General features: G+C 44.9%; 1 protein-coding gene across 1 annotated transcript; it reads left to right on the top strand.

Annotated features, from left to right (window-relative positions):
* Positions 1 to 588: 588 nt before the first annotated feature.
* Positions 589 to 27,114, top strand: SBSPON (somatomedin B and thrombospondin type 1 domain containing). Its single transcript, XM_008000867.3, has 5 exons — positions 589 to 932; positions 12,642 to 12,836; positions 21,940 to 22,030; positions 23,817 to 23,993; positions 26,674 to 27,114. The coding sequence occupies exons 1-5, from the start codon at positions 719 to 721 to the stop codon at positions 26,789 to 26,791; spliced, it is 795 nt and encodes a 264-aa protein (XP_007999058.2). The 5' UTR covers positions 589 to 718; the 3' UTR covers positions 26,792 to 27,114.
* Positions 27,115 to 27,868: the final 754 nt, after the last annotated feature.

Raw genomic sequence — 27,868 nt, 5'->3', positions numbered from 1 at the left:
CGTGAAGCGAAGTGGCATTTTCCTGGGGCAGAAGAGTCCCATTATAAAATGCAGCAGAAAGAAAGGATGCTCTTCGGACTTATCTCCTGGCTTCTCTGAGGCCTGCGGGGACTGAGGGTGGGCGAGCTGCTGTCCGCTCTGTATTTGAATGAGCTTTCCCAGGCGAAGGCGGGTGGCCCGCGCAGACTGCTGCTGAGACGGGTTTGGTGCACTTCGAGTGCTCTTGGTCTCAAGGCTTTAGAGTGAAAATGCCCGCTCGCTAATGTGTCCCCAGGCGTTAGAAGTACAGTTTAGAGCCAGGAAATGTGGCCTCCCTGGCCGGGCTCCTAGCTACGCCCAGGCACCCCACCACAACCGCCCCCCCGCCAACCAGCACCTGCTTTTCCGCTCCCGCGCCCCGTAGGTCCCCGTGCTGGAGCTGGGGGCGCGGGCTGGCAGCGGGGAGTGGGTGGCGCCGGGACCGTCGATTGCGGGCGCGTCCCGGGAACTGCAGCGCCCTCCCAACCTGGGCAGGGGCAGCTCCGCCACCCGCCCGGGCCTCGACGGGCTCGCCGCCAGGGCTGGGGAGGGGCGGCGCGGAGGGCGGGGGCCGGGCGCGGGGCAGGGCCCTGCTGTGCCTCGCCGGCCGTTCGGGCAACTCCCGGGCCGCGGCCAGCCGAGGAGCAGAGCGCTTGCCCCGGGGGTCTGCCGCGTCGAAGGCGCCGCCGGAACCCTGGCCATGAGGACCCTGTGGATGGCGCTGTGCGCGCTGGCGCGGCTGTGGCCCGGGGCCCAGGCCGGCTGCGCTGAGGCCGGGCGCTGCTGTCCCGGCCGGGACCCCGCCTGCTTCGCCCGCGGCTGGAGGCTGGACAGGGTCTACGGGACGTGTTTCTGCGACCAAGCCTGTCGCCTCACCGGGGACTGCTGCTTCGACTACGACAGGGCGTGCCCAGGTGGGTGGCCAGGCCGAGGGTGGGGCGCCGGTCGTTCGCCTGCAACCAGCGGGCACAGGGCAGGGCGCTGTGCCAAGGACCTCAGCCCCTGAGCCAGGTGTCCTCCAGCCCCTTCCCTCCTGGCGTGCCAGCCCCTCTATCCCCACCCATCCCCACCACTGCCATCCAGGTACGCCCGGCTCCATTCATCCTAGAGTCTTCCAGTCCCTTCCTAGACAGCAAAGTGTCCTCCCCACAACTCCCAGACAGAGCAAAGCCTGGATGGAAGGGCTGGATCCCGGTGTTCTCCTGGAGGGGAGCCGGGTGACAGGAACTCCATTTGGATAGGGCCACCTCTGGCCGGCAAAGATGGCACTGACAGATAACGGGCATGTCCCTGGGCCAGGCTCCACCACCTTCATTCTGTTAACCTTCAGGGATCTTTGGGGCTGGTAAGGGGTGATGAGGGCAAGATTGTATAATCTTCCCACTTTGTGCCAAGGGCGTGCTCTGGGAAGGTATTAATACTTTCTTCTGAAGAGCAAGGTCTTAAAAAACTGAAGGTGTCCTCATCTCTGGACCCCAAAATGTAGCACAGGCTCTTTTTCCTAGGAGGTGTACTGTATGTTCTTGGAATTCAATTTTCTCTATACAGCATGACAAGGATTGTATCTCGAGGTCCCTATTATGTTGTAATCTTGCTGGTCCTTTAGGGTCAGTCTTTTTCAACTTTAGATTTCCCACAGTATCTCACAGTTCCTTGCCCCTGTAAGGGCTCAATAAAAACCGGTTTAATTGAATCAAAAGATAAAGGAACAAATGATGAGTACAGCCCTGAGGAACAAGGTGTACCTGAGAGAAGCCAGCCATGGAAGTGGAAGTCGCTCTGCTCCTGTTAATCACATCATCCCCAAAGCCACACAGATGTTAGGGTTCGAGCTGAAGGAGCCCGGCGTGTGGGATCCTCAGCATTTTCTGGGGCTATGCCATTCCCTGGGCAACCAGATACCCAGTGGCGGGGGACACCCCTCCTGCCTCTGCGCTGTTTGAAGAGGGCTTCAGCCCGCCGCCAGGCCCGATGCTGAAAGAACACACTTGAAAGCATTAAGATTTTTTGACCCTGGTTGAAAGCTAATGATTTACCTGTGAATATTGATATTCTTTTTGATAAAGTTTTTTGATAAGCTTCTTTCCCTTTCTGGCTGCAAGGCCAGAGTATTTTACTACTAAAGTAAGATGGAAGAGTCAGCTATTTAGGAAATGCAGCGCCCTTGAGCCAGGTGTCTCCAGCCCCTCCTCACAGCATCCTAAACTGTCGGCCTCATTTCCCTGTATAACTCAAGCAAAGCCTCTCTCATGAGGGACTTGCCTATGTTTTAAAGGTAATTATGGAATTCCTGTGGCCCAGTTAGTGTCCCCTGATCTGTGGTAAGCGCAGGGATAGAGAAGTGATGAAGATGCAGTCTCTGCTCTCTAGGACTTTCTACTCTAGCCAGGAAACCTGTGCAAACCCCTGTTAGACACACTTAGCACTGAAATAGGTGATCCAGGAGCTGACCTGGAAGGGAGCACTTAAAAGACCCAGGGAATTCAAGGAAGACTCCCCTGAGGAAGTAATGGGTGAGCCTGGACCTGCAGAATGAGGAAGAGGCCTGCCGGAGGAGGGAGAGGCAGGCTGTAGGAGGGAAGCCCAATGTCACAGTCCAGCAGTTACTGTGGACGTCACCTGCTTGTGCCAGGCCTTGTGTTAGGCCTTGAGGCCAAAACGGTGAACAGGACAGATGCTGGAGGCAGCCAGATCTGGAGAGATGCAGGCACATAAGAGGGATAAGGAGAGACAAGGCGAATGTCTCGAGAAGAACTTGCTTTCTAGTGAGACCTCAGTGCTCCCAGGAATTGCAAAACCCTCAGTCTTTATTTGGTCAAAAAGAAATTGCTTATTTTCGGTCTAGGCGGTAGAATAGTGTGACAAAGAGCTTATGGTTTTGGAGTGGGGATTTAGTGGCTAAGTACAGAAGCGGTGAGACGGCCTGCTGTCTTTTGAAGCTCTTGGAAATCACTGTAAGTGTGCGCCCCGGAGAAGAGCTGTGAGTTGGGAAAAAGGAGATGGTGTCAGATTGAATTTTAAAAGGAGCATATTCTGAAGCCCTCAATACCCTGTGGCAGAGTCAATAGAGGACCTCGCAGGCCTAGAAGGAAGCAGGTGTGGGACTAAAAAGCTCTGTGTTGAGAAATTCTCTGTGTCTGAAGTTTCTTGCAAAGGGAGGAGGAAAATAAAGACAGTTGGAAGGTGGCCACTTGGTGGGACTGAGTCTGCCCCTCCGAGGGTGAGAGCAGAGGGCCGGGAGCTGAGAGGCCCAGCCTGCTTAGCCCTGGACCCACGCCACAACCATATGGACCATGGCTCCTGGCCTCCTGGGCCCAGAGCTGACCTGGCAGCTGGAAGCTGGTTTGGGGCAACTCCTGGAATGCAGCCTTCCCTCTCACAGAGTCTAAGTCTCAAATATTTGGGGTTTTTTTGTGATTTTTTTTTTTTTTAATCCCAGAAGTAACCTGAATGCCTCAATTTTGCCTCTAAAGTCAGAATCCTGGGTTCAGCCTTTACCCTGGTGCCGTTTGGCTTTGTGACTTTGGAAAAGTCACTCTCGTGGGGCCTAAAGCACCTCATTAAAGGGGAATAAATGATACTTCCAGGCAGCAGTGACTCATGCCTATAATCCCAGCACAGTGGGAGGCCAAGGCAGACGGATTGTCTGAGTTCAGGAGTTTGAGATCAGCCTGGCCAACATGGCGAAACACTTTTTCTTCTAAAAAGACAAAAATTAGCTGGATGTGGTAGTGCACCTGTAGTCTGAACTACCCAGAAGGCTGAGGTGGGAGGATCACCTGAGCCCAGGAGGTAGAGACTGCAGTGAGTTGCGATCACATCACTGCACTCCAGCCTGGGCCACAGAGTAAAACTCTGTCTCAAAAAAAAGTGAGGGCAGGGGAGATGAAACCACTGTGTGGGACTGTGGAGTTGACAGAAGGAGGCTACACTGCACCTGGCTTGTGGTAGACATTTAGGTAGCAAATGTACTGTCGGTTGGCTCTTAGCACTAGTGGACAGCGGAGAATATTTTATTTGATTAAATATTTACATCATAATTTTCTGACAACATATTGCTATAATTTGTATTTGTTAATATTAAATCATAAACACATTATATTCAACTCACACCATGTGCCAGATACTTAATACTTTTGTCTCATTTAATCCTCCCAACAAATTTTTTTTTTTTTTTTTTTTTTGAGAAGGAGTCTCATTTACTCTATCACCCAGGCTGGAGTACAGTGGCGTGATCTTGGCTCATTGTAACCCCCGCCTTCCAGGTTCAAGTGATTCTCTTGCCTCAGCTTCTTGAGTAGCTGGGATTACAGGCGCCCGCCACCATGCCTGGCTAATTTTTTTGTAATTTAGGTAGAAACAAGGTTTCACCATGTTGGCCAGGCTGGTTTCAATCTCCTGACCTCAAGTGATCCACCTACCTTGGCCTCCCAAAGTGCTGGGATTATAGGTATAAGCTATCACGCCCAGCCATCCCAACAATTCTTAAGAACAGCAGGTCAGGTCCACAAACCCATATGACAATCCCAACCTAAAAAGTGCTAACATTTTAAAGTTTTTTCATAACTCATTTGGTGGCAAAAATAAATCTCACCTGACTTGCACTGATAGAAGGATATTGATAATCTTTGTTTATATTTTGCGTCAAAAATATTAATATATTTTTCAAGGAACTGCTCCAGACCCTGCTAAGGAGAGGGGGACACTCCAAGTAAGGTACATACACTGTATTCCCTTTCTAAGATCCGGGAAGTCCTGAGTTCTGAGCCTCAACTGCCTCAAGCATTTGGGAAAAGAACCTGGTGACCTATAGTAGCATTTTTATAGACAGAACAGTTAAGGCTTTCCAAGGGTTTCCATTACTCAAGTTAAAACCAACAAGCAGAGCTGAGATCTGAAGGGCCTGATTTCAGACTGCCAATTGCCACATATATTTGTGCCAATTTATGGCTATTATTTATTCCTGGATAAATCAGGTTTCAGCATCTCAGAACCCTCAGTTACTCTATGCCCATAGAACCATTCTGCCTCTTCGAATCTCTTCTTCTCTCTCTTTTTTTCTTTTTGAGACGGGATCTGATTCTGTCACCTAGGCTGGAGTGCAGTGGTGTGATCTCAGCTCATTGCAACCTCCACACCTCTGCTTCACAGGCTCAAGTCCATCTTCCCACCTCAGCTCCCTGAGTAGCTGGGACTACAGACGTGTGTGCTGCCAAGTCTGGCTGTTTTTTGTGGAGATGAAGTTTCACCATGTTGCCCAAGCTGATCTCCAATTCCTAGGCTCAAGCAATCTGCCTGCCTTGGCCTCCCAACATGCTGGGATTACAGGTGTGAGCCATGGCGCCTGGCCCTCTTTTCCTGCTTACCCATTATATTACCTATTGTTGCTACCTAAAGCCTTTTTTGACTGATATTACATTCAACGTGAATGGAAAATGTAACTCAGTCAGTGTAACTAAGCATGCTTTACTTCTATTCCTTCTGATTTTTTCATCTTGATAAATGCATTATTATTATTGTTATTATTATGTAGCTAAGAGATGAAACAGCGGCATTTCTTTTTCTAAGTAAGAAGACTTTTTTTTCTCATGTAAAAACTAAAATGTTGTTGAATCTATACAATTACTAAACTGTCAAATACATCTGTTCGGGAATGATCTCAGGAAATCTCATTACGACAATGGCATGAGTTTCAACACCAAGGGAGCATCACGACTCCCTTCCCACCTCCACTAAAAAAGGGATGGAAAATTCTCCACTGGCTGTGCCTTACCAGGGATGGGGAAAAGTAGAGTAGGGGAACAGATCCAAGTTACCCTGCGCTTCGAAGAACTTCTTGGAAGACTTGCTAATGAGGTGGATAACACCTCCAATCTCTAATTCTCCAACTGGGTTCCTAAAGTTTGCATTTTCTAAGATCATAGAACAGTAGTTGCATTAGATCATTGATTGGCAGCTTAAGGAGAGGGTAATAATTAACCCAAGTGAAGCAGGACAAACATTGAATAGCCTATATGGGCTGGTGTCTTCTCCTAGATTTATGGAGAGTCTAGGAAACAAACTAGCCAAAGTCTGATGACATCATATCTGGAGGGAAAGAGGCACCATGCTTGAAAATATAGGCTCCAAACTCACCCAAAGGAAAGATGCCAGAGTCTACGATGATTTACAGAGTTGAGGCTTTATAGGAGCCAGAACAGTCTGAGAGATGTCGCCTTTGGCTTTAAAGAAAAAAAAATGAGCGGGGCCTGCCTGGAGCCAGTATTCAAATGGACTTGACTTAGTAGAATTTGGCCGCGGCCCTGGGTGAGCAGTGAAGGAGGGTCAAGTTGTTAACACTTAACATTTACTCCATACCAGGCACTCTCCCAAGCACTTCACAGTTATTAACTTACTTGATCCCACAACCCGCTGAAGTTATTCCTCATTTTGGTCTCATTTTACATACGAGGTAAACAAGGCACGGACAGGTTTGGTAAGTTGTCCGAAGTCACAGAGCTAATAAGTGGTGTAGTGAGATTTGAAGCCAGGTCCTCCGGATCCAGAGCCCACATGTCAAAACATGATGTTTTTCTGCCTCAGAGAAATGAGGTCTTATGAGAAGCAGTGTGCTTTGCGGGGTAGGCCCCACATAAACACCAGCAGAGTGAGCAAGCCTTCACCCTCCATCTACTCGGGGCCCCCCGAAGGCAGAGTGTGTCTTGCTCATCTTCATAAACCCCAATGGCTATCATGATGCCACTTCATAATGTTTGTCAAAAGAATGTGAGCAGTTGTCCCACCCATCCCCACCAGGGGATGTTGTCCATGGCTTCAGATGACACTGCCATCCAGGGTGTTGCCACATTTCCTTTATAAAAGATTTTTCTTCCTTTGTATATATTTTGTATACAAACATATACAAAATATATGTTTGTTGCAGAAAATTTGGAAAATACAGAAAAGCACAAAACAAGAAAACAACTCACCTGGAAACCTGTTACCCAGAAAAAAAAAGTACCATTTTCTTTTTTATTCATATCTTTTTTTCCCCTGGGTTACATAGTGTATAAAATTCTATTTATCAAATGACGCAGCCCATATCATCTTGCTAGTACTTAAGGAACTAGTCCAGTAAATGTCTCAAAAGAAAAAAAAAAAAAAAAAACACCCTTTGGGGGCCAGATAGCATGGTTTCCTCAAGAGGGGGAAAAAAGTCTTGATCATTTTTTTAAGCTTTCTGATGGAGTAATAGGCACTTGGGGAACGTAATCTCATTTGGCTTTCAGAGAAGCTTGACAAGGTTCTACAGAAAGAGGAATACACATGGAGAAAGAGAAAGGACGATGATGGCCAGGCACAGTGGCTCATGCCTATAATCTCAGCACTTTGGGAGGCTGAGGTGGGCGACTCACCTGAAGTCAGGAGTTCAAGACCAGCCTGGCCAACATGGCAAAACCCCGTCTCTACTAAGAATACAAAAAATTAGCCAGGCATGGAGGTGCGCTCCTATAATCCCAACTGCTCGGGAGGCTGAAGCATGAAAATCGCTTGAACTCAGGAGGCGGAGGTTGCAGTGAGTTGAGATCACGCCACTGCACTGTAGCCTGGGTGACAGAGCAAAAGTCTGTCTCCAAAAAAAAAAAAAAAAAAAGGGAGATGACATATATTTAAATTTTTGTCACTATGAGGTTTGCATGTGTGGGTGTTGGGGGATAATAGGACCGGTTTTTTTTTTCTTCCACAGAATGTGAAGAAACAATAGCTATGCATAAACGGGTACTGCTGTGGGTATGGTGTAAGAACATTTCCTTAGGAATGATTAGGACTATTTGAACTTCACGGTGTGAGGGAGAAAGCACTGGTTTGTGGGTGGTCTTAAACTTTTAGATGGCAAAGAGCCAATAGGCAGGGCTAGATTACAAAGGAGAGTGCTTGAGTCTCTGTGATTAACCAAGGAGACACCGTTACATGAAAACAAGAACAACGCCTCACATCGAAGAAGAAATAGTCCAAACTCTCTTTATAAAATGAATGGTTCTGGCTGTCGGCTCATTTTGTTGCTCTCTGTGTGCATGTACTTGGCATCGCCTAGAAAAGCATTTGAAAAAAATATATATATTTTTAAATGACCCTTTGGTACCTAAAGGCTGAGAATAGGGTGTCTTGCTCTGGCTGGCACAACTTCCTGAGCTGTGAACAGACCTAGAGAAAGTCCAGTGGTAATTCCGAGATGAGAAGTGCCTAGAAAGATGGGTCCAAAAGCGGAAGACATGACCTTGAAGAGTCTGGCTGGGAGGAAAGGAGACCTCCCCAAACCATGAGTGGCACAGACCACGTTAGACCATGAGTGGTACAGAAAAGGTAAGCATGGATTATTATTGTTTTTTAACATATTCTGAAATTCTTGAGTGAGGGAAATTTGGATCAGATGAAAGGAAATGCCATGTTATGGCACAGATAATAAAAGTAAAGAAGCTTGTTACTTTCAAAATGTGGTACTGGCAGGAGATATACATAGATCAGAATGGATCTAAAGGACTCGCAGCTGCCAGGAGAAGCTTGGACCTACCTGATCTTTAGGCACAGAAAACAGTGCTCCTTCCAATGGACGCCCTTGGGGCCATTGCTGCCAGGAGAGCCCAAACTCTGGGCCAGACTAAGAATTCCCATGGGTTTGGCTGTGGGGGCTTCTGATTTGTTTGTGTCCTTCCACCCTACTTCCTTCCTTTGCTGGAGCCTACATCAGTGCTTTGGTTTCTAACAAATGATATGAACAGATCGGAGTCTGTTTCAATGTAGAACATTATCTAGGGAGGAGGGGAAACATGCCCAATGCCATTTCATTCATTCATTCATTCATTCATTCATTCGTTCAATGAATATGATTAAGCACCTACAATGTGCCAAGTGCCAGGAATGAAATAAAAAACTATGATGATCCTCAGGGGCATCAACAATAAACACAACAAATGAATATGTAATTATGAATTATGGCAATGCTACAAGGCAAGGAACACCAAGCTCTGAGAGGAAATGTGTGTGTGTGTGTGTGTGTGTGTGTGTGTGTGTGTGTGTGTCTGTGTTTGTGTCTGTGTCGTGGGGCTGGGCGAAGACTAGAAAAAGCCGGCCAGAAAAAGACTCCCTGAAGAGGAAATAGTTAGTCTGGGAATTAAAGGGTGAGTGGGACCCAGCTATGCCCAGTGTGGGGAGAATATTCCCAGCAGAGTAAAAATGTGTACAAGGGTCCCAGGGTGGGAAAGAGCTTGGTGTGTTCAAGGGGTAAAGAGACCCACGTGGCTGAACTTGGAGGAGAGATGGGCAGTGAAGTGCAGGTGGAAGTGGAAGGTCAGGCAGAGGCCAGGTTACGCAGGAATGGAAGCTTGTAGGTCACAGCAGGGAGTTCGGATGTCAGATGAAATCCAAATGAAATGAGGGAGTTTAAGTCATTTATTCTTTTAAAAAATTAGTGATCCATCTTTTAAAGTAATTGTACTTGGACGTGACTGGCTATCTCCATTAGGACTGTGAAAATGTGCTGCTCTTGTGTGTGATTCATTACTGAGATATATCACTTATTCTCCTTTGGCTGTGGTAGGAATCTCTGATAATTGGAAAGGTCTTGAGAAAGGGGGACCAGTTGGTAAATGGGCAAGGACTTGATAATTCCTTGCACTCTGAATCTACATCCATTATCTCACTCTCCAGTGAGCTGAGAGCCAGAGGTGCCTGCCAGGCCTTCAGCAGAGCTTTCAGGTGTCTATTTTCTGTCTGTGCTCTCTTCTGTCTGTGCTCTCTTCTGTCTGCTTCTCTGACTCTGTTCTCCACTCCTGTATGGTGCTTGAGATCACCTCACAAATAAATTGCTTGCATTTAAATCCATGTCTCATAGGCTGCTTCTGGGGAGACCCAACCCGAATATTAACTTGAGTTTAAACAAAGAAGAAAAGAAAAGAGCAAGCTTACCGAGCTTCTTGGCACCCATTAAATCTAGGCTTTCTTCTCCTAAAAGGGGTGGATGATGTCATCAAATTCTAACTCTGAAGCAACTGAGAAGCTGTGACAAACTTGGAGTCAAAGGCCACCATGCCGCTCCTAGGTGCCACAGTCTATCGGCTCCATTAACAGCTGGTGAAACTCAAGTGAAGATTGAGAAGGTCAGATTGTAAAAAGAATATTTTGATATGCTGTGAATAGATGTGAATTAGATAAGCTAGTGGGAAAGGGGACACGAATACTATTGGAATCGTCCAGAAGGAAATCTGTGTCAGGCAGCCATAATAAATGACTTGTAATAAATCTGTCAGAAGTTGCCTTACTTCCCATATCCTCCATGACCAAAGATCTCTTGTGATCTATGATGGCTTGCAATCCAAATAATCAGAAGTTCACAAGCTAACCAAGAATAGAATCTTTGGTGCAGTATAGGAATAAATACTTCTTAATTTATTTCATCTTCTGACACAAAATATTTTGTGAAACACCTTTTTATTCCTGTAATTCTGAGTGAGTGTTTTTTATTTTGTCTCATAATGAAGCTATTGAGATGTCATTGTTCCGGACCCTACAACTTTCTGATTCTCTTTATGGAGCTTTTAAAATCATGGATTGGAAAAATAGGATATAGCGTTTTGCTAAGGACAAACTGTAACCAACAGGAACAACTTGATGCAGTGATTGATTCTGTAATTTTGAGGACTGCAACTGTGAGACCAAACCAAATACAAGAAACAAATACTAGACAAGAGACACATATGATGATGGAATCCTGGGAGGCTAAGTTCAGTCAGAAAACCCTCCCCAGTGTCATCTTTTACCATAAGAACTGAGTCTAACTCAAGGCCATATTACTAAGTTCTGAGTTAAGGCTATGGCAAAATTGTATTTTATAGTGATGTCCAAACGTTAATCTTTGAAACAAGTGCATTCTTTTGTATGCCTTATTAAGTATTGTTCAAGCCTAACACATCACAGCAGGACTAGCTAGACTCAAGGCTGAAGGTGGAAGAAAAGAGGTATTGAAATAATGAAGGATAGAAGGAATCCTTCTCAATCAGCTCGCAGCCTAGGGGATCTCTTTCAATGCCTTTTGCTTCGATGGGCCAATGAAATTATGAAATCATGAAAATAAAAAGGGAAGGGCTAACAAGAGCCAACAAAAGCAGGAAGTGACCTGTTAGTGGTTTTCCGAAAGATGTAGGTATGCATGGCGGATATTGGGAATGAACTCTAACGTGGCTCATTCTGGCTTCTTTAGGTAGTCGACTTGTGATACCTATAGGTATTTAGTTGATGAATGAAAGCATGTTTTAAACTAGTTTGGAAATTTTAAAAATACTGACATGTTTATGTTGCTTGGGACCCTTTCTACGTCAGGGGTAGCTATGTGCTGCCAAATCACATGTCCTCCGAAAACTATAAATGCAGAAGTTCAAATCAAGCTTTCAAAGAAGTCAGAGTGCTAATTCTTGTGGGAAACACTATGAATTGGAAAGTACGAGGATGATAGGAAAGTGGATCACACTTCAAGGGAAAAAAAGGTTTGGCATCTAGGTCATGGGCACGTCTTCTGTCTTCTGGTTCTTTCCTTTTCTTATATTTAATTTTAAATTCTGAAATAATTCAATGTAAAAGCTGATTACAGTCTGAGACACATTAGAACTTTGAATGAGAAAGTTAAATGTGACGCCATATTGATTTTATGGTCATGGTGAGGAAATTGCATTTTTAAATTACATCTTCAGATTTGGTAAGTGGACTTCAGAATCAAGGAAGGAGAATGTCTTTAGTTGTCCATCAGGGGAATCCTAATACGTATTGCTGGACTCCAGGGAGCAGCCCAGTGCACGGCTGGCTGCCGAGAAACCAGCTGAGCCCCACGCCGACCAAATTGTGTGGAAAAGCGTAGACCAACAGCACAAAGACTCCAGGGCCAGATTCTTGGCCTGACTCTGCCTCTTCATGCATGACCGTGAATACTCTTTACCTCTCTGGGCCCTGGTGGCTCATCTCCAAACTCCAACCCTCATAGTTTACAAGTCTACAAGCCATGGAGAAAGAAAATAGAGTAAACAGGAGAGACTTAAAGTATAGGGGTCCCTATGCATGGCCCTAAGCCCTGTTTCTTATGAAGACACATTTGCTGAGAAGAATTGACCTGGGTAGGTGATGGGATTGTTGGTGGGTGAAGTACATTTTCTTTTTCATACCTTCTTTTTTGTTTATGTTGTCTATGATGAGAATGTCTTGTTGTAATAAAAATGTTATGGGCAGGGGCAAATAAAGTTAATATCAAGGAAAAACAAAAGCAAATATCTGATCTCGGCCCAGGGAGTATGAGAAATTCCCCTGAAAGCATCTGTCTCTTCTGCTTGGGTGTGTTTCCCTGGGTCAGACCCACATTTAGGATCCACGGGTATCCAGCTGCTTCTAAGGGCTACCAGGTTATCAATTCACCATCAGGGTGGGCAGGTGGAGTCAGTGTCAACTGGGACCTGCTGAGGCTTTGTGTGCATCTCCTGATACAGGGCCTGGGGCCAGGCGAAGTTTACATGGGGCTAAACTCAGCTGTTTGTGTTGGCGGGAACAGCCTGACAACCTGGCGGGATTTACTCAGGTGAGCGTCCTTTTGTGCTGTTTTTCAGCTCGCCCATGCTTCGTGGGGGAATGGAGCCCCTGGAGTGGTTGTGCAGACCAGTGCAAGCCTACAACCCGTGTGCGGAGGCGCTCTGTGCAGCAGGAGCCTCAGAACGGTGGGGCGCCCTGCCCACCCCTGGAAGAGAGAGCCGGCTGCCTGGAGTACTCCACCCCGCAGGGCCAGAACTGCGGGCACTCCTATGGTACTGATGTTTTCTTGGTTGCTGCCTTTGTTATCTGTGATGACTTTTTGACCACTTCATCCCATAAAAGGCCATATGCTGTGCCAGGGAAAGTTCCATCCACCACAGGGAGTGGGATGGGCCAGGCTGCCCAAAGTAGATAGGAAGCTCAGGAAATGCTTAATAAAGGAATTATGGCCAGCTGTGCAAACGCCTGCCTTTCCCTCACTTCCCTTCGTGTGTTTTATAATCCGATGGCCCATTCTCATTGTGCATGGGCTCAGTAATGAAATAAACCTCATGCTTGTGGTTTGGAGTGAACTCAATCAAGCTAGTCATGAAGGACTTTAGATAGGAGGATGACATTTCACACAGCATAGTAAGTGTCCAGGAAGGATAACGCTATTTCACCTTCCGCTGCAATTCCTGTTTCATTATGCACACTCACACATGTGGAAAAATCGTGGAAAAATCACAGAATTCTAAACTGATAAAATGATTGTTTTATTATTATTATTATTTTTTATTACTATTTTTGAGATGGAGTCTCGCTCTGTCACCCGGGCTGGAGGGTAGTAGCATGATCTTGACTCACTGCAAGTTCCGCCTCCCGGGTTGATGCCATTCTTCTCCCTCAGCCTCCCAAGTAGCTGGGACTACAGGCACCCACCACCAGGCCCGGCTCATTTTTCGTATTTTTTAGTAGAGACAGGGTTTCACCGTGTTAGCTAGGATGGTCTCGATCGCCTGACCAAGTGATCCACTCGCCTCAGCCTTCCAAAGTGCTGGGATTACAGGCGTGAGCCACTGCGCCCGGCGTTTTATTATTATTTTTAAATGATTCCTTTTACCTGCCTCTCCTCTCAAGACTGGATTGGGGCTAAAGTAATTTGAAAAGATCATTCTGGTTTTGGAGTGGCCAATGGAGTGGCCAGGAATCGGCTCATTAATGAGCCAGAGACCGTACAAGGCTCACAGAGAAATAAATGAAAAAGTTAATGTGTTGATCTGCATTGAATCCAATAGGGCAAACACTGACTTCTCAGGATAGCAAAAACCATATGTTTCTCATAGGAATGTGGAAATTTCATGTCAACACAATCCTTGTAAAGCCATTTTGTTCCTTCTTTTTTTCCACACACGAATATTTATGGAGAGTCTACTTGATGCCAGGTGTTGGGCTGGACACTGGGGTCACGATGGTGAGAGAAGTTGATGTGGAGCCTGCTGTCAGGTAGATCATAGCCTAGTGAGAGGGGTGCGATCATCAGATAATCCAGGGAATTAATGGATTTACAGCTGCAGTAATTGGTGCAACTTGTAGAAAACAAGTGAGAGGTGCAGGGAGCTCTCAGTGGGTGTAATCAGTTGATTCCCCTTGGTCTTGAGGGAAAAGGAGGAGGAGGGGCTTCCCTGGAGATGGGGCTGAGGTATGTAGACTGCCCAGGCAGGCAGACGAGTGCAGTTAAACCTGATGGCCAGGTGTAGAGGGTTTGAGGGATTTGGAAGCTGATCAAGGGAAAAGCTGTATCCACGAGAGGCAGTAGCACAGCAAGCTTTACTGGGCAGTGCTTGGACAGGGCTGCATGAGAGGGGCCGCCCTCACAGCATGAGACTTTTCAGAGGCTTATGGTGGGCTGGGGAGAAGGGCACAGCAACTCCTGGGGGAGAGGGAGAATGGAAAGGGGCCTTAAATGTCAAGGAGAGGTCATCCAGCAGCACAGTGGGGAGTCTCTTGGTCAGAGACCTCAGAAGGGCAGCAGCATCTTGGGGTCTGATAACACAAGGCCTATCAGTGGCCAACAGATGCTGGGTATAGTTTCACAGGTGTGCAGGCAGGCAGGCCTATGTAGCTAAAAATCTGCCTATTTGGCTATTTAAAAACAGTTGCATGTGTAAAAAATTTGAATTTTGTGCCAGCATGTTTGCGAGCTAAAGGGTCTTAGCCTAGCGTGAGGAATAAGCATCTTTGGCTCTTTTATGTAACATGGGGGAGCGCAAGGCCTGCACGCAATTGGCAAAGGAAGGTTGGCGTGTGGGGCACACAGAGAACACCCTATTTGGGATTCTGGGCTTTATCTTTGGGGTGTTCTTTGCAGGGGAGAAGATCACTCTGGTAGTGGAGTGGCAAGTGGAGGGGCCAGAGTGTTGTCCCCCATTGATGCGGAGGTCATATTAAGGTCACAGGGAGATCACTGAGCGCTTCAGGCATGGTTGCTCACAGACATATGCCCAGTCGCTTTCAGAGACACTACACAATCGGCTCGGGGAGGAAGACGCTGTGGGACATTGTGGATGTTTTCGGTGGTTCTTAAAAGCCAGCGCCAACCTATCAGGAAAAGCAGCCCACCTACTCCTGTGCCGTGCCTGACTGCTAGAGGGTTCCTTCAGCACATCAGGCTCTTCAGTGGGGCACCAGGCTGTCACGCTCCCCTTCCCAGCCCTGGGTCTCTACCCAGGACAATGCAGGAAGTTGTTAGCAACTATGTCTTAGCATATCTGTACTGAACAGCCTCCTTCCCTACTATCATAAAATAAAAGATGTCAGCTTGGGAAGAGAGGAGAAATCTCTACTTGAGGGAGGGCGGCTGGCATTTGCAGTCCTGACTTTGGTCCCCAGCATTCCCCTCCTGTTGGAGATGTCTGGGTGATGATTACTCCTGTCACAAGCTAGTTGGGGAAGACAGGACCCCTCCAACAACCCTGTCTGGTGATTCCTAACAGGTGGTCCTGGACCAGTAGCATCAGGATCTGCTTCCTCAGCCCCACCCACCCAGACCCATGAGATCATAATCCCTGCATGTGGGCCCAGCACTCTGCATTCTAGCAAGGCTTCCAGGGGCTTCGGATGCTCACTGGAGTTTGAGAGCCACTGCTGTAGCCTAAGCGTGACAGACACCCCCCTGTCATAGCTGGGTCACCTAAGTAGCACTTTCCTGAAGGCAGAAGTTCCCAAAGCGTATCCTCTTTTATTAGAATAGTTGTGCAAGAAAAGGGATTAGTAGGAAAATACGGGGTTAATCAAACGGTTTTCGCTACCAAAGAACTTTTCAGAGCCTTTATTATGTGGATCTGCATTTTTATTCTATAAGAGAGAGAGAGGATTTGCAGTATTTTCCCACTTAATTTGATTATATGACCTCCCTTTCTATGGAGTGTCCCACTAAAATCGTTCATGTGCTGTGGAATGCTCTTTGGAAAATGATGGTTTACTAGAGGAAAACAAGAGGGACATGAGAGGCAATCATGTGAACATCCAATTTGGTGGATTCTCCATGGGCCCCAGGCCCTGTTTCATTCCAGGCACTATGCATTCACTTATGGGTTTCATGAACTTAACACTCACTGAGCACCTCCTATGTGTGCCAGTACTGTGCTAGGTTTTAGAGATCCAAACTTGATTAACAAACATATCACAGCTAAATAGAACTCACGGTGGTGAGCTCTGGGATAGAAGGAAACACAGGTTGGCGTGGGAGCATGGAGAAGCAGCCCACACTCAACCTGGAGACTTTCATCCTGCTGCATGGTCACCTGTGTCCCTGTTACTGCCTCCCACCCCCACAGGACTTCCTGTTCACAGATCAGGCACCTTTGTGGTGCGGCACACGAATCCCTAATGTTTACATAGCAGAGAGATCTTACAGACATCATTGGTTCAGCCTTCATAGCAACGAAGTTACCCCTGCTACAAGTTACCCCAAATTTAGTGGCTTAAAACTGCATAGATTAGGCGGGGTGTAGTGGCTCATGCCTGTAATCCCAGCACTTTGGGAGGCTGAGGCGAATGTATCACCTGAGGTCAGGAGTTCGAGACCAGCCTGACCAACATGGTGAAACCCCATCTCTACTAAAAATAAAAAATTAGCAGGGTGTGGTGGCATATGCCTGTAATCTCAGCTACTTGGGAGGCTGAGGCAGGAGAATTGCTTGAACCCGGGAGGCAGAGGTTGCAGTGAGCCAAGATTGTGCCGTTGCACTCCAGCCTGGGCAACAAGAGTGAAACTCTGTATCAAAAAAACAAAACAGATTTATTATCTTACGTTTCTGAAGACCAGAGTCTGACATGGGTTTCTTCGGGCAAAAATGAAGGTGTCAGCTGGGCTACAGGCCTTTCTGGAGGCTCTGGGGGAGACTCCTCTTCCTTGCTTTTTCCACCTTCCAGAGGCTGCCCGCATCCTTTCCTCACTGCCACCGCCCTCTTTCCTCATAGCCAGCAACAGTGCATTTCTCTGTCCCTTTCTTCTGTTGCCACATCTTTTTTTTGTTTTTCTTCTTTTCATATAAGATGGAGTCTTGCCCTGTCGCCCAGGCTGGAGTGCAGTGGTGCAATCATGGCTCACTGCAACCTCTGCCTCTCAGGTTCAAGCAATTCACCTGCATCAGTCTCCCAAGTAGCTGGGATTACAGGCGCGCGCCAACACACTCTGCTAATTTTTGTATTTTTGGTACAAATGGGGTTTTGCCATGCTGGCCAGGTTCTGACCAACTCTTTCTAAGGCTCCTGTGATTACATTGGGTCCACCTGGAAAACCCAGGCTATGCTTCCTCTTTTAAGGTCAGCTGAGCAGCAACCTTAATTCCACCTGTAACCTTAATGCCTTGTTCCCATGTAATATAACATATTCACAGGCTCTGGGGATCAGGACACGGACATCCTTAGGGGTCACAGTTCTGCCTCCACAGAGAGGTGGGACAGAGTTGTTATCCTTGGTTTACACCTGAGGACATTGGAGTTCCGAGAGGTGACAGCACGTGTGAAGGATTACTGGAACTTAAACCTGGATCTCCTGGCTCTAAATCCTGTGGGATTTTCCCACCTCAATAGTGTTTTGCTATTAACTGTCATCATTACAGCTAAAATTGTAATTACAGATTCTTGTAACTAAGTAGAAATATAAAGGCCCGTGAAGCCAGTGAAGGAAACATGATCCCCGAAGCTCTCTTATTAATGATCAAGCAGCTATTTCCTTTTTCCTGTTTCATTTAATGCATACCATGATTATATTTTATCATAAAAACAAATTTAAAAAGCCACATTACTGAATGTGTTGCACATCAATGATAATTGTTTATATATATATATGTGTTTTCCTCCTAAAAGGAGACCAATGGTGCAATATGATAAACCATATGCCTCTAGGTAGATATTATTTGTTAATTTTTCATTTTACCCTCTTCTGCACCATATCTACAGACTAGTGATCCCAGGCCTGCTTTTGTGACACCCCATTGTGTCAGAGGGCGTTACGAAATTCTCAAAGCAAATTTAATTTACTTTCATGTTCAAAGTAAGTATATGCAATGCCCTGCTTTTAGAAGTGGAAGTTGTTGTAAAACCAAACAATGGTAGGCTGATAGAACGCCAGAAACATTGGCAAATCGCCTATGAACAAAGAATATATTGCACTTGAATACTGTTGCCAGGAAGGGGAACTTAGATTTATTGGGGGCCTTTGTCCCGGGGATGCTGGGTTACGTGTTTCCGCACATTAGCAGAAGTGGGGCGGGAGGCAAAAACAATTTCTAAGTTATTTCATTACTTAAGTAATGCAAATTGAATCTGGGGGATGTATTAAAAAGTGGTGCTGGTTCTGGGACCTCCAGGCAGTCTGGCTCATGTGAGGAGAGGGACCTTGGCAATAGAATGTGCCACCACCAAGCCCAAGGCCTGGGGGCAGGACATGGAGGGAGCAGCCCTGGCTTGCTCTTAGGATGCGCCCTAATCCCAAGAGCATGAAACCAAGCTTGATAGAAAGTCCTAAAAAACAGATGGGCCAAGCTTGGTGGCACATGTCTGTAATCCTAGCACTTTGCGAGGCCAAGGCAGAAGGATTGCTTGGGCCCCAGAAGACCAGCCTGGGCAACAGAGTGGGACCCTGTCTCTAACACAAACAGAAAATGGAAAACAAAAATGAAAACCCCCAAGTCCTCAGAAGATAGCTTCTGTGCTGGGTTCTTGCTTAGTCACGTACTATTTATCTTCCCTTCATTTAACCTCGGTGAGCCTCAGTTTTCTGATGAGTGAAATTGGTATAACACCACTTTGCAAAGTTTTGGTGAAGGTTAGTAACATATGATGTGAAATTACTTTGTAAATGAGAAGGCCATACACATCCCAGGGGCCATGGTACCCAGGGGGTGACCCTGCGTCCACTGCGTGCCCTCCCTCGCTCCCCTACCTCATGGCCTGAGGGCACTCCAGATACAAGGGGCTAAAAGTTTCTCTTTTCTGTTCTTAAATCTGACTTCACATAAAACACAGTGATTAGTGACAGAAAGGGAAAATGAAGCCGAATTTAAATAATTCATGGGAAAGATGCTGCATACAGTACTGGAACTTTGTCATCTGTGTTATTATAGAGGCAGTGGAGTGCCGCCCTGAGGAGTTTGATTTCGGAGACATTGCCTGGCTGGGCTATATTTAGATATGAGCCTTAAACAGATTTCTTAACCTCTCTGTGCCACAGTTTTCTCATCTGTGAAATGGGGAAATAATAGGATCTATCTCAAGAGGCTTGTGAGAATTAAATTAATACATGAAAAGCGACTTAGAGTTGTCCCTGGAAACTCAGAAATGTGTCATTGTTAGCTTTTATTTTTATTATTATAGAACCTTTTCCAAGAATTTTGTATCAGAAACTAGAGTCATATATTTATATTTTCCTTTCACTTCATAACCTTTTTTTTCTGAGCTATACATTAAGAACCTTGCCTTTGAACTTTTGTAATGATACATGCTGCATAAACTCGATTACATAAATATCTGAGCTAAAGAATCCCCCCAAAATTACAGGTGGACTTGTGTAATGCTGCATGGATTTAGCAGTAAATTTATTCTTCACTTAGTGAAGAAACACATACATGTGTCTGAAGAACAGCAATGAAAATATATGGGAGAACTAAAATCCTTTAGATGTTTGTGTTTCTGATAATTAGTTCTGAGAGAAACAGAGAGGGATCCTGATATACGCGCACTCACTTGTTCTTTCTAATTCTGTCTGTAGATCTTAGAAATGCAAACGCTATGGTCACATTTAGAAAACAATTAAACATATCAGTGCAGCAAAAAAAAAAGAGCTACACAGGAGCAAGTGGCTACCTGGTATCAGGCAGCTGCTCTTGTCTTTTTTTTTTTTTTTTTTTTTTTTGAGACAGTCTCACTCTGTTGCCCAGGCTGCAGTGCAGTGGTGTGATCTTGGCTCACTGCAGTCCCCACCTCCTGGGTTCAAGCGATTTTCCCAGCCTCCTGAACAGAACGGTCTACGGCCGAATGCCACAACATCCGGCTCATTTTTGTATAATTTTTAGTAGACTGGCTCATTTTTGTATAATTTTTTAGTAGAGACTGGGTTTCACCATGTTGGCCAGACTGGTCTTGATCTCCTGGCCTCAAGCGATCTGCCTGCCTTGGCCTCCCAAAGTGCTGGGATTACAGGCATGAGCCACTGTGCCTGGCCTCTTGTCTTAAATTCCCTAGTAATACAAAAATAACTCCTTATTAAGAAAAGCTCAAGAAGAGTTAAGGTTTGTCATCTTGGGATAGTAAAGAGACAGGTAAAATCAACATGTAGGCTTGAAGCATCTGTCCTACAACCAGTATCCTCACATTGTTGAACTCATGTTGATGATGACTTTGGCATTTCACAAGTTGATATCAGCTTGCGTCTACCTTTCCTGGAATTGCCCAGTTTCTGAAACAGAGGTAGGGAGGACTGTTGAGCCATCTTGGCTGCAAGGCTCAGTATAGGAACAGAAGACTACAGGGGGTAGGGCCTGTGTGTCTTGGCTGCAAGCCCATGACCTCATTCATTCACTCACTGGTTCATTTATTCCTTGCACAAATATTTATTGAGTGTGTAAATGTGTGAAGCTATAGTGATGGACAAGGCAAAACTCTTCCTTCCTCAAGATGACAACAGAGTCAATCCAGGAGACTGGAACCTAGAGGTGTTATTATAGCAGCAAATGCCTCCCTAGACTTAGTGATGAGGTAGAGAGGAGACACACAAACACAATAGAATTAAAGTGAGCAGAGGCAGGAGGAAGGATTCTTGGCACCATTTTTTTTTTCTCTGACCCAGAGCATCAGAGTTGGGGTAGAGTTGTGGGGAGGAAGAGGGAAAAGAAGGGGACCACTGAAGACTTCCTTTCCCTGAGCTGGTGTGGGGACAATGCTGTGCAGGCTGGTACTGGGCAGCCACATTGGTACTATGTGGTGGGCAGAGCTTCCATGAACTTTTCCCGCTGTGGTTACCTGAGGCTTGGGGAAGACTCACCTTCTTTCCTCCTCTGCTTCTTCTGCCTTTTTTTTTTTGAGACAGATTTTCACTCTTTTGCTCAGGCTGGAGCGCAGGAGCGCAATCTCAGCTCACTGCAACCTCGCCTCCTGGGTTCAAGTGATTCTCCTGCCTCAGCCTCCCGAGTAACTGGGGTTACAGGCAATCACCACCACTCCCAACTAATTTTTGTATTTTTAGTAGAGACAGGGATTTGCCCTGTTGGCCAGGCTGATCTTGAACCCCTGACCTCAGGTGATCCACCCACCATGGCCTCCCACAGTGCTGGGATTACAGGCATGAACCAAAGTGCCGGCTGCTTTTTTCCTTTCTCATTTTTTTTCTCCCTTTGGTTGTCTGTTTTCTCTCCTTCCATCCCCTTTTACTCTCTTTTGTCTTCTCTTTCTCATTTCTTCTTTCTTTGTTTCCTTTCTATTCTTTTATTATCTTATTTTCCCCTTTCTTTCTTTCTCTTCCTTTCATTTTTAAAAACCCCCTCTTCTCTTCATAATCTCTATTATCTCACTTTTTCCCTTGTTCCCCTTCTCACCCCCATTTTCCTTTCCTTCTAGTTTTTCCTCCTGGCCCCTCTCCTTCCTCACACAGTTGCATTACTGCAGACAAATGTGCTTGTCAAAGGCCTGCAGGCCCCCTCCCTACCCATCTGTGTGCACACACATCTTTATCAAATTTGTAAGTTGGCCTCATTTCACACCTTGATGGTGTGCCGTAGCCCTGTGAGTTTAGGAATGGGGAGACCTTTAGACAGGTACAAAACCAAGATTGGGAAACGATGCTCTGAGTACTTTGGCTCCCTGAATTCAACAGAACTCTCCCTTTTCCAGTTCCTGCCTTTATAACTACCTCTACATTCAACAAGGAGAGAACACGACAAGCTACGTCTCCACACTGGTCTACGCACTCAGAGGATCCTGGGTAATTTCGTGGTTTTTTTTTTTTAATCATGTTTTTCCAATTATATAGTCAAATCAATGCAAGAGGGTCAACTTGGTTTATGTTTTCTTCTGTTACTTGCTCTTTGACTTTGGCTAAAATATGGACTCTTCATCAGGGTTGGGAAAATACTTGTCCCCTCCTGGTTTTTGTGGGACTATAAAGAAGTATCTACCTCTCAGATCCAATCTCCAACAAGAAACAAACTGTATACAAATGAGATTATTTTACGAGCTTATTTTATCAATCATACTAAGGATGCTTCTCTTGCAGTCTTTATGGGACCTTAGACTTCAGCACCACCTCTGTTTGGTGAATTTGAAAGTGACACACACTTCAAGTCAGAGGTTTCTTATGGAAACCTATTGGCACAGGCTGGAAGTCACCTTCACGCTCAACTGAAATCCATTCTTCTGCCATCAGATAAGGAACACCAGACAGCTGCATGCTTAGGTCCCCACACTGCCCTCACTAGCGTAAGACCTTGAACAACTTTTTCCACCTCAGTTTTTTCTTCCTAAAAAATGACTGTTAATAACCTACCACATGAGGTTGGTATGAGCATTTAATGAGAAAATAGCACTGAAGAGATGCCTGAGGCTGGGCCTGGTGGCTCATACCTGTAATCCCAGTACTTTGGGAGGCTGGGGCGGGAGGATTGCTTGAGCCCAGGAGTTTGAGACCAGTCAGGGCAACATAGTGAAAACCGCATCTCTATGAAAAATAAATAATAAAAAAAAAGAGATGCCTGGGGTTAGCTGTCTGAAATTGATTGAAGCCACATTGTAGGATTTCTTATCTCAATAACTAAAGATACTGTTACCTTTAGTTACTAATTAGCTGTACCTATCATTATTAAAGGTCTTTAAAGCAGATTCTCCAAACACTTCCCATTCAACCTATTGTAACTCATAAGTGTATGGGTAAGAAATTAGCCCATGGAACTGACAATGCAACAAGTTTCTGCTACAATACTCAGAGTTTTTACTATGTCTTGTTTCCCTGAAGAATTGTAAAACTGTGTTGAAGTACAGATTTCTAAAATATTCCACATGTCTGGATGCTCCCCTGGGCGTTCAGTGTCTAGTCACATATAATGTTGGAGATTTCCACAGCTCAGTTTAAGGTGACACTAACTTCTGTCAGAAAAGTATGTCTCAGCCTCCCACTTCTGCTTTCACCTGTGATGTCCAATATAACTGTGATGATTGACTTCAAGTCAAAACTCATCATCATTACTCCAGACCATGCACGTGAGGTGGGTGGAGAGGATGAGCAATATCCCAGGTACTTTCGTGGAGCAGAACAGCAGAGGTGCTGGCCTAGGTGTTAAGGACTAGCCCTCCTGGGCTCACGTTTTAGGGTTCTCAGGCTCAAGCAAGTGCTTGTTCAATTTATAGAATTCCTTAAGATCAGCAAAATTATCAAGGGCTGGGTTTCTACAAAAACCTGGCCTTCTGTGCACAGTTTAGTGATCTGATTAGACAGGGTACAGGATATCCAAACTTCTGCACATTTATGTTGCCCAGAGAGCTCAGTGATGGACTGAAAAAGGGCAGAAAGGTTCTTTGTGATTATCAGTAGTGTTTCACTATGGTTCAGGGAATGAGAAACCTTAAAGGTGATTGACACGTAACTTGTGAAGATGCACTCACTACCTGCTCCAGTCGGCCAGATGCCCTCGGAGGTGACAGGCTTCCTAAGACTTTCTACAGCGTTAGGCCACTGCTCATTACAGCAAGTGTCATTGTTACTTCTTTTGCTGTAGATACTGTATGGAGTTTAAGACAGAGTCCTTGACTCCTCACTGTGCTCTGGAAAACCGGCCCTTGACTAGATGGATGCAGTATCTCCGAGAGGGATACACGGTGTGTGTGGATTGTCAGCCTCCAGCTATGAACTCTGTGAGCCTTCGTTGTTCCGGAGATGGCCTGGACTCCGATGGGTAAGGAGGGAAATTAACTGAAGTACTTTTCTTGTCACTCATTCTGAGAAACCTGTCCTCTCCATGTCCGGACAGCTGACCAGTATGTAACATATCAAGGGATGACTGGGAAGTCAAAACAGTAGGTGAGGAGGACCATCTTTCTGGCACGCTAGGGGCCAGGGCTCCAGTTCCCACTATGGAACCCACAGGCCCTATACACCAGCAATGAATATGGATCCATTTGGATATTGGGGGCTGGGAGTGGTGGCTCATGCCTGTAATCCCAGCACTTTGGGAGGCCAAGGCGGGTGGATTGCTTGAGCTCAGGAGTTGGGACCAGCCTGGGCAACATGGTAAAACCCCATGTCTACAAAAAATTAAAAATTAGCCCAGCATGGTGGCGCATGCCTGTAGTCTCAGCTACTGGGGAGGCTGAGCCGGGAGGATCACATGAGCCCCGGGAGGCGGAGGTTGCAGTGATCTGAGATTGCACTACTGCACTCTGGCATGGGTGATAGAGCCAGACTCTGTCTCCAAAAGAAAAAAAAAAAGGATATTGGAGTTTAGATCACATTCCCAAATGATCACCAAAAACCTGATCACTCCAACTCCAAAGTGGTGTTCTAAAGATCACTAGAATTAGAATCTCATGAGATGGAGATGTAAAATGTGCAGATTCCTGAACTTCATTTCCTACTAACTGAATCACTCTTTGGAGGTGGATTTTTAAATAATGTCTTAGGTCAGGATCCAGAAAACGTTTTCTGTAAAGGGCCAGAGAGTAGCTATTTTTGGCTTTGTGTGGTCTCTGTGACAACTCCTCAACTCTGACTTTGTAGCAGGAAAACAGTCAGAGACACTATGCGAACCTTGGATTTGTGCTAACAAAACTTTATTTATGGACCCTAAAATTTGAATTTCATGTAATTTTCATGTGTCACAAAATATCATTATTGTTTCGATTTTAACATTTTAAAACATAAAAATTATTAACTCACAGTCCAGACACAAAGAAGGGGTAGGCTGGCTTTGGCCTCTACAGGGTCCTAACTTGGAGACCCCTGCCCAGGTAATTCATACCCGCGGTGAAGTTTCAGAACTGTTGCTCGGTGGGGCTTCTTCATAAAACCCTGACTGAGACAGTGGTGGGGTCATTTCTGCAGTATAATCATCTTATATAAATCTGTAGGTTTCTCTGAAAGAATTGACTCCAAAAATGTTTTACCGTCGTGCACCTGTATCCCAGTTCTGCACTTATTTAGTGTTTAAATTTGATAACACTATTCAAAACTAAAAGAAGAGTCAACTTTGTGCTGGGCAACTATTGGGCAAAGACTAATTTAGGTCACACACAGATTATGGTTTTCAGTATGTCAGGTGAAACTGGTAGAAATACAGATTAAAACGTAAAATATGGGCCTTTCCAGTCAATTATTATTCCTGTAGAATGTTTTCATATTTAATAACTTGTATTTATGTTTACTAGTCACTAGAGCCTCATGGCCCCCATTGAGCCCACCATATGAACAATAAAGTGGGCAAGGAATTTATATCAAATAGAAAATATTTACATAATATTTTTCTGAATACCTCATCCATGTTTTGATTTTAAACGAATTCATAATTTAATTTGGACGCATAAAGTATTTACACCCTGGCTGAGGTAGCAGTGACTTTAAAAATAATAATTTTAATCATCTGGCTTTGCTCTTTTCAGCTCTCTCATTGTTTTTTCATTATGAAATCAAAGAGTTGGAAAGCATTAAAAGAGATCATTTAGTTCAGACCCCCCAGTGTAAATACACATGGAACAGTCAGCCATTTTCCTTTATGCAGCACTTGTACTCAAATAGAGCAGGTAAAAGCAAATACAGTAACCCCAAGTTACTCTGTCAACATGAGGTTGTATTAAAGTAGCAATTAATTAAAACTCACTTTGAGAGAAACTAACAAGGGAAACTCTGTTTGTGATCATTAAAAAAAAAAATTGGGGAACTGGGTGCAGTGGGTCATGTTTCTAATCCCAGCGTGAGCCAGGAGGCCAAGGCAGGAAGATCCCTTGCACCCAGGAGTTTGAGACCAGCTTGGCAACACAGTTAAACTCCATCTCTACAAATAATTTTTCTTTATAAAATTAGCCAGATGTGGTGGCATGCACCTGTGGACCCAGCCACCTTGGAGGCTGGGGTGGGATGACTGCTTGAGGCCAAGAGTTCGAGGCTGCAGTGAGCCATGATTGCACCACTGCACTGCAGCCTAAGCGGCAGAGGGATACCCTGTCTCAAAAAAAAAAAAAAAAAGAAGGAAGGAAGGAGGTAACACAGAGTTTTCAAGTGCATTCCAAATAATTTTTTTTTTTTTGAGACAGGGTTTCACTCTGTCACCCAGGCTGAAGTGCAGCAGTGAGATCATGGCCTCCAACTCCTGGGCTCAAGCAATCCTCCTACCCCAGCCTCCCAAGACCATAGGCATGTGCCACCATGTCTGGCTAATTAAAACAAATATAGATATAAATTATATCTCTATATATTATATATATAATTATAAATATATATATAAGTTTTTTTGTAGAGACAGGGTCTCACTGTATTGCTCAGACTGTGATCAGTATTTTTTAACTTCGAGTTTTAATTCTGTAAATTAGACTTTTCTTTGGTATGCTTTTAGTGTAACTAACATTTTCAAAATATCGTTTCAGAAATCAGACTCTCCATTGGCAAGCAATTGGTAATCCTCGATGTCAAGGAACTTGGAAAAAAGTTCGGCGAGTAGACCAGTGTTCTTGTCCAGCTGTTCACAGTTTCATTTTTATATAGATGGTGATATAAATATTTCCAAATGCATTTGTAAATGTGCTAAATATTCTCAAGTCATGTTCAATGTTTCCTAAACCTTCAGTTTTGACCGGAGTCCCCAAACACATCATTGCCACACTCTGAAGTAGAGAAAGAAAATTTAGGGGCCAGTTCTCAAGGAACACAGGTCCTTTATTTTTATTTTAACTAAGTTGAAGACCCACTCAAAAAGCTCCTGTGGTTTTATGTTCTTGACCTTTCATCTGGAGTCCTCTCATTCAGCAGGTGGCGTGTGAGACATAGAATACATGTCTTGTTTGCTAAAGTAAAATTACCGTAACTCAGTGCAATTATTGGTGACGGAAGTGTCATTTAAGGGGATCTATGTTTTGAATCTTGCAGTCTTTCTTTCTATTTTATAATCTCTTAAAAGCTTCTCCCTTTAAAAAATGTATACAGGAATGCACACTCTACACATATATTTCCATATATTTAATATTCCATAAATTCTGAAATAATTTCAAGCAAATTATCACAAATAATTTTTCCACAGGGCAAATTATTTAAAATTTTAGTAAGCATTCTGTAATGAAAAACCAACAGCTATACTAAAAACATTTTTTGAAGAAGAATAAATTTTTTTTCACGTAAGTGAAAGGATCAAACGCTCATTCTAGGTCAATGGGAGTTCTTTTAAATGTTATAATTTTCATGAAGAGAAATGTTGGTACCAGTGAATGAAACAATTGCTTTCATTCCGAAAATTCTACCACCATTTGCATCTAAGATTATTTCCAAGGCTTAAAGCCTGAAGCTGAATAAAATAATCTTTCAAGAGTCCAACTTCAAGTTTAGTTGATGTAAGCTCACTATTTTTTTCCTACTGCATGCATTTTCTAATGTTTGGGGTGGATGGCGTGTCGGTTATGGAAGGCATAGACGTCATTACAGATGCTATGATCTCACACATACACAAGGAAATGTTAGTCTCCTTATTTTATGATTGGAAAATCAATGACCTAGAGGCAAAATGGCATGTTTAAGGACCTGGGATGACAAGTCATTCTGCAGTCAGCCAAAGAGCCAAATTTGGACTCC

Source organism: Chlorocebus sabaeus, chromosome 8, assembly GCF_047675955.1.
Source record: "Chlorocebus sabaeus isolate Y175 chromosome 8, mChlSab1.0.hap1, whole genome shotgun sequence".
Classification (NCBI taxonomy): Eukaryota; Metazoa; Chordata; class Mammalia; order Primates; family Cercopithecidae; genus Chlorocebus; species Chlorocebus sabaeus.
The sequence above is the reverse complement of the archived record's forward strand: the minus strand, read 5'-3'. Positions and strand labels throughout refer to the sequence as shown.

Coding starts and splice junctions, on each gene's coding strand:
- SBSPON (XM_008000867.3), top strand. CDS start 719: ATGAGGACCCTGTGGATGGCGCTGTGCGCGCTGGCGCGGCTGTGGCCC. Junction 12,837..21,939: donor GAACTGCGGGCACTCCTATG/GTACTGATGTTT, acceptor TCCCTTTTCCAG/TTCCTGCCTTTATAACTACC. Junction 23,994..26,673: donor GATGGCCTGGACTCCGATGG/GTAAGGAGGGAA, acceptor ATATCGTTTCAG/AAATCAGACTCTCCATTGGC.